This window comes from Frieseomelitta varia, unplaced genomic scaffold (assembly GCF_011392965.1).
Source record: "Frieseomelitta varia isolate USP_RPSP 00005682 unplaced genomic scaffold, Fvar_1.2 scaffold_798, whole genome shotgun sequence".
In the NCBI taxonomy this organism is placed as follows: domain Eukaryota; kingdom Metazoa; phylum Arthropoda; class Insecta; order Hymenoptera; family Apidae; genus Frieseomelitta; species Frieseomelitta varia.
This window is the reverse complement of record NW_025110587.1, coordinates 1-6,348: the sequence shown is the minus strand read 5'-3', so window position 1 is coordinate 6,348 and position 6,348 is coordinate 1. Positions and strand designations below refer to the sequence as shown.

General features: G+C 34.7%; 2 protein-coding genes across 3 annotated transcripts; one reads left to right on the top strand and one right to left on the bottom strand.

Moving 5' to 3' along the window:
- The first annotated feature begins 561 nt into the window (after positions 1 to 561).
- LOC122536090 (exocyst complex component 8) lies at positions 562 to 3,937 on the top strand. Its single transcript, XM_043668154.1, has 8 exons — positions 562 to 892; positions 980 to 1,341; positions 1,416 to 1,718; positions 1,789 to 1,933; positions 2,024 to 2,533; positions 2,628 to 2,758; positions 2,847 to 3,263; positions 3,381 to 3,937. The coding sequence occupies exons 1-8, from the start codon at positions 838 to 840 to the stop codon at positions 3,585 to 3,587; spliced, it is 2,130 nt and encodes a 709-aa protein (XP_043524089.1). The 5' UTR covers positions 562 to 837; the 3' UTR covers positions 3,588 to 3,937.
- LOC122536091 (sperm-associated antigen 7 homolog) lies at positions 3,855 to 6,202 on the bottom strand. Of its 2 annotated transcripts, none has more exons than XM_043668155.1 (6): positions 6,124 to 6,202; positions 4,891 to 4,977; positions 4,735 to 4,802; positions 4,552 to 4,640; positions 4,125 to 4,465; positions 3,855 to 4,054 (listed from the first exon to the last, which is right to left on the bottom strand). In XM_043668155.1, exons 2-6 carry the CDS (start codon positions 4,967 to 4,969, stop codon positions 3,921 to 3,923), a joined length of 711 nt encoding a protein of 236 aa, XP_043524090.1. In that variant the 5' UTR covers positions 4,970 to 4,977; positions 6,124 to 6,202; the 3' UTR covers positions 3,855 to 3,920. The 2 variants fall into 2 exon arrangements, with proteins under 2 accessions (XP_043524090.1, XP_043524091.1); XM_043668156.1 differs by lacking the exon at positions 6,124 to 6,202 and adding an exon at positions 5,575 to 6,042.
- Between the last annotated feature and the right edge of the window lie 146 nt (positions 6,203 to 6,348).

Sequence of the window (6,348 nt, the reverse complement as noted above, 5' to 3'; positions counted from 1 at the left end):
GAAGAAGATAAACGTAATGGCATAAATATAATAGAGTATCATATAAAAACTTGGTATTTTCATTTTAAAAATGAAAACCGACTTCCTCCGTCTGGTAAATATTACCATTGACTAAAAGTAGGACAGACCAGACATCTAATGCTTTTTCGTGTCCGACGTTTTTAGCGTTCAGCTGATCTCTTACTTTCAAAAACAGCAAAATAGAAATGAAATGTGTTAATACCTTGTTTTATAATTAAAAATTTTTAATTTTAATATACTAAAGGTGCTATATGGAAAAACCCATCGGTAAATGCGTAAGATACGAATAAAATCCTTTCTGATGCATATACGAACATATAACACGAAGTGGAATAGTTTCAAATGTTAGTTTCGTGTTTCGGAATCCGTGGTATATAATTTAACAACACTGTAACGAATTTCGTCTTACTTGATCAACTCGTATCATTTTACTTGATATTCACCAATCGTTTAATTATACGACGCGCTAAAAATTTAATAATCTTGTTCCTGGTCGGTATTTCAGACCTTGAGACGCAAAGTCCCATGTAGCATCCAATCTATATCATCTTTGATCAATGGTAATGCGATCTTGTAATCTGCGAGAAACGTCAAAAACGTTAGACTATGTAGGTTCGTGCAGTAGGAGATAGGTTGGATAGACACAATCAAACGTGTTTGAATGTTTACAAGCGTATTGGAAACACTCGCGTGGATGATGCGAACAAACGGAATAAGAAATTTTAGGACGTGATAGAAATTTTAATCGTCATCCTTCCAACTAAAAGTAAATGAAAGATATTTGTTTAGAACAGTCGTAGCAAATATTTTTTTACTATGGCTAACAGTCTAGCAAAAGTCTTTGCCACCGAAGATTTCAATCCCGAAAAGTGTAGGTAGACGTTTACGATTAAGCAAGAGTTTGATACTTTGGATTTTAGAGACAGGAAGAAACATGATACGTCTGTTTTTCTTACAGTCGTGAAAGAACTTGGCGCACAATGTGTTGGTGCAGACGAATTGAGACAACAGAGAGCAAAAATTCAAGAGTTGGCGAATAATACCTCTGCGCAATTAAAGCGTAACGTTTATCAGAATTATATGCAGTTTATAGAAACTGCTAAGGAAATTTCACACTTGGAAAGTGAAATGTATCAATTATCTCAACTGCTCAGCGAGCAACGTTCATTATTGAGTACCTTAGGATCTACCAGGACTACCGGCGTTACTTTTGGAGATTTGTCTGAATCCCAGTTAGAAGATGTCAACGATTCCACTGCCAAAGAGGAGGAACAAAAACAAAAGTTGGTGCAACTACTAGAAAACGTAGAAGGTGCTATGGTAAGTTGCAAAATATCACGTTCGTAGAGTAGCAAGTTAGCAACGACGATGGATTTTCTGATTTCATTTGACAGAGCTTGGCAGAAACTTCCGGCCGTATATGTTTACACGAAGGTTCATTGCTGGAATTAGATCCTTTGGAAGGGACGCCGTTGAAAAGAGTTCATGCGTATTTATTTAACGATATTTTAATGATTGCTTCTTGGTTAGCAAACGGTAATAGGAGAGGACCACCAAGATACAAGATGCAAGCTGTGTATAACCTCGAAAGTTTGGCCATTGTTAACGTCAGAGATCTAGGAACGGTAAAATTAGCGTTCAAACTTTTGGCGTTCTCCGATACAAGAGTATTTCAGTGTGCAACTGCAACGAGTAAAGTTGGTGTACAATATGAAAGAAGTATTTACAAAACTGGCGAGAACAAACTTTAATTTATTCGTTTTACAGAAAGAATGGTTAGACAAATGCGAACAAGCAAAGAGAATGAAGTTGATCGAAGATAATCCAAACGAAGCGGCAGATAATGGTAAACGGTCGAAGGAGGAGAAAGCAATACCTTCTAGGTCGATGTCGCTCGATTCTAATACCCTTGGTACGTTCAATTCGTTTGGTGAAATTTGTATAATTAAACCAACTTAAATTAGATTAAGATGAATTAAATTTTTCAGTTATTCTTTCGTAGGTGTAGACGATGAAGATACGGAATATCACGAACCACCACCAGAATGGATGCTAGAAGTGGCGGAGGATTTAGATTCTTGTATAGCGCAGCGTCACTTTGAGGAAGCCTATGGTCTTTTGGAAAAAGCAAAAGCCTATTTAAAAGATGCGCAATTGACACCGCTTCTGCTTGAAATCCAATCAAAAGTAAATGACAGAGGGAGATCGTTAGTCGACGTTTTAACAAAGGAACTTGAATCAAGCGCAGAAGCGAAATCGTTGCAAGGTGGAGGTTTGAGAAGCGCGCGACGCGTGGTAAAATTATTAATACAATTAAATAGAAGCGCTCAAGCCTGTCAGCTGTATTTGCGACTATGCGGTGCTGTATTAAAGGCACGTTTGAAACGAGTGAAGAGAGAAGGAGCTATCGCACCGTACGTGAAGCAACTTGGCGCAATTGCCTTTAGCAATATCGTCGAGATCACGAAAGAATTTTTAAAAATTTTTTCACAATCGACGAATTGTACATCCGGTAAGTTGAAAATATTACGAATCGACAGTATCGTACAAAATCAATCGTCGTTTCTTTTTATTTTTCTTATTTTATATATATTTTATATACGTAGGTCTGGTTGTTTGGTGTAGCCAAGAAATAAAACACTTAACAACACATTTAACTAAACAGCTTTTTATTCCACAAGTATCTTTAAACACGCTAGTAGAATGTATAGTTTGTTTTCGGAGTCATTGCGATCAGGTACGTTAATTCTTATAGTTGATAGTTTATTGCTACTTACTATCGTAATATGAAAAAAATATAAAACTTTGCGACGTTTAATTTACAGTTAACGCAGTTAGGAATGGATTTCCGTTATCAATTGGACGGTCAACTCAGATCCCCGTTAGCAAAAGCTATACAAGATACGGGCGAGAAATACGTTGAGATCGTAAAAAAGCACATAGCCGAAGACACGTGGCGGCCAACTAATTTAGAGACTTCCAAAAACGTTCAAAAACTACTGTCAGAATTCGAGGTCTTGGGAATAACTGTTCCATCGTTTTATTTAACAAACGATTGTTGGATAGCGTTAACTGATAACATTTTAACTTTTTCGAGACTTTACGTAAGTCTGTTGGAAGATTGTCTCAGCGTCGCTACACCAGAGTTAATGGCTATAATAGACACGGTTTTAGTATCGGTGATGCGAACTCAAGTACAATACATAATTGCGTCGCTTACGAATCCGAAATTAAAACTCGAGGTAATTGGTTTTCTTCTTTTCTTTTTAGTTATAGAACATCTTGTTTCTTTGTCATGACTTTTAACATTTGAATAAATATTTGTTTTTCTTTAATTTATACAATTATATTAATTTTAGAAACAATTGGTGTACGACAATGCTTCGTATATTCGAGATGTTGTAATCATGCGAGGACTAGAGTTATACAAGTCAACAACAAATCAAATCTTTAAGAAATTGTTGGTTCTAAAGGAACAAATCGTACTCGATTCATCGTCTCCGACCAAACCAAAATCTGCTTCTAAAACCGCGATACCAAAATATTCTGCCACGGAATATATTTAATAATAAAGTAAAATTGCAAGTGTACACATAGAGATATAGAAAACAATTTACAAAGAAAATAATAGAACGTTTCACACTGTACGTGTCTGTATTATATTGTACATATAAGTCAATTTGAATTTCTTTTAACAATTACATATATTGGGTTCTAATATTTTTCCCCGTTTCCATCGCAGGTATATAAAATAATAATACTCGTTATACAGAGAAAAAGTAAGAGTACGTGTGTTACAATCAGGAAAGTGCGAATAGTTTTGCATCGAAACATATGATTTCCTGTTACAATTAATATGAAATATTTACAGATCAAAAATTAAACGAACATTAAATATATTATACAGTTCTACTTGGACGTTTGTCTATACGTTCCGACTCCTCGATGGTTGTTTGCAACTTCCTTTTCTTAGCTCGTATGTCTGCCAATGTCTGCTCTATACTTCGTTGATCCTTCTTATTTTCACTAGGAACTGAAACGACCGTTCCAATTAATGAGAAAACACGCTTAACCGAGATGAAAAGGAATGGTCGTTTACTTACCACAGCCGTAACTACTATTGGCCTCTGTTTTTCTCGCCGCCGCCAACGCAGCTTCTTTTCCAATTAAATGTTGATACTTATCCTTGTAATAACTATTTGGTACAAAAGTGTCTTTTCGTTTTCTAGGTTTAGCAGCAGCTTCTTGCTCTTCTTCGGCTCGTTTTTCTCTCTCCTCTATTAATTTTCTTGCTACTTCTTCGTTCCATTCTTCTCCTCTACGCAATACGTTCAACTGATCTTCAGACGGAGCATACTCCCTCTTAAAAATGACAATGTGACGGTTAATGTCTTCTTCTCCAAACGAATATGCCCATATGTTTGCTACTTCGGCAACATCGTGTCTATAAAGAAATAAAAGACATCGAAGTATTATCTCGTTAATAATTATATACGCATATATATTTTAACAATTGTCTTTCTATTATACATTATACTCCTATGAATTTGATCCATCGGAGGAAATTTGTATTCCTTTGCATCGTCATCTTGAAGAAATTTGTTAATTTTCCCTTCTACCTGAATCAACAAAAAAAGAGAGAAAACACTGCAACACACGAGCAATAACCTTATTTAAGAAAAAGTCAGGATAAAAAAGATGGAAAATTCAAACCTTCTCTCGAAAAAGTTTTAACCTTTCGGCTTCTGCTTTTTGATGCTTCTGATACTCCTCTTTTTGCTCTACGTGGTAAAAATCATTTTATTAATATCAAGTAAATCACATAAACATTTATGACGGTTATGAGGTTTAGGTTAATTTTTAACTAACTTTTCATCAATGCCTTTTGTTTGTCACTGATCGTAGGAGGCTTGTCCATTGAATTCAAGATAGATCCTAGCAAATCCATGATCTTATCTACGATAAAAATCGACAAATTTGAACGTACGAGACAAAAAAATTTTTTCAAGATTTGTATTCTCTGCTATCGCGTTCGATATCGTCAAAAATTATATAGCGACACACCACACATGCAACGATATATCAACCATCGATTAAAGACAGAGTAGACATACTATGTATATCATGCGCGTTTCTGTAAAGTGACTTTATGATTACGAATATTTTGATACATAAATTTTGTATGAAAATTTGTTTACGAGCGGAAAAAACACGCGTGAGAATGGGACGCGCAAGTTACATTTGCACGTAGCCGCGCGTTCAAATCGTTCCATCTCTTCGTTAAATTAAGTAAAAATTACAGTAAAGAAAACGATGAAATTGGTAGTGCGAAAATGCGAACAATAGTTTAAAAAATAATTACGAACACACAACAACGCATAATATACAATGATTTTCTTACGACAATAAACATTGAATCTTCTATCTTTTAATTCAAACACAAAACGTGCTATAAACACAACAATAATTAAACAATCATAAAATTAGCTGTTTTTATGAAAAATACGTGAATATAGTATGTGCGACACGCGGTGACGCACAATACAAACTAACCTCCACACGACAAATTATTAAATTTATGATCTCCTATATTTCTCGCTTATATTTTTCCATCTTTTCCGCTATGTACCATTACATGGTACACACTACGATTGAAAAATACATTAAACGCAGGATAATAAAATAATCAGCGTATCTTTCGTTGAATTTAGTTATTTTCAGTCGAGATATCGTTCAAAACATTGTCCGTTTTCTCGTACGCAAAGTTGTAATTTTTTAATTAGGTTTTGCGTCACGTTCCCTTCCTGCGTGTCACAGTTTTTTATTTCTTTGAACGTTACAAAATTCGCTGTTTCAAATGTTGCAGATTCGTAATATTTACGGAATAAACTATTCTTTTTACATTTTCACAGAGACAAAAGACCAAAGGTGTTGGGTCTGGTGATCTCGTAGGCAAAGCCACCGTTTCTCCACGTCTGATTCAACAATAACATCCGAACCCAATTTGCACCAAATAACAATTTATATTTTGGTTATTTTTGTATTTAATTTGAATTAATAATATGGAAAATTACAAGTTTAATAAATTTTTATTTTTCTTACTATTTGCATCAAATCATTTAACGCGCATGTATATAACTCAACTTGTCACCTCCACACATAGTTAATAAATGGGAAATAATTATGAACAATCAATATTGGAAACTTACTAGGAAAAAATGTAACTGTGAATAGTGTCTCCCTCGTACGGGAATTATATCGTCCCGTGAAATTATTTTCTGGCGGGATATTTGAAATTATTAACAATTTATATGAAATTATTATTTA

Coding starts and splice junctions, on each gene's coding strand:
- LOC122536090 (XM_043668154.1), top strand. CDS start 838: ATGGCTAACAGTCTAGCAAAAGTCTTTGCCACCGAAGATTTCAATCCC. Junction 1,342..1,415: donor AAAACGTAGAAGGTGCTATG/GTAAGTTGCAAA, acceptor TTCATTTGACAG/AGCTTGGCAGAAACTTCCGG. Junction 2,534..2,627: donor ATCGACGAATTGTACATCCG/GTAAGTTGAAAA, acceptor TTATATACGTAG/GTCTGGTTGTTTGGTGTAGC.
- LOC122536091 (XM_043668155.1), bottom strand. CDS start 4,969: ATGGATTTGCTAGGATCTATCTTGAATTCAATGGACAAGCCTCCTACG. Junction 4,803..4,890: donor ACAAAAGGCATTGATGAAAA/GTTAGTTAAAAA, acceptor TTTACCACGTAG/AGCAAAAAGAGGAGTATCAG. Junction 4,466..4,551: donor CAAATTCATAGGAGTATAAT/GTATAATAGAAA, acceptor ATTTCTTTATAG/ACACGATGTTGCCGAAGTAG.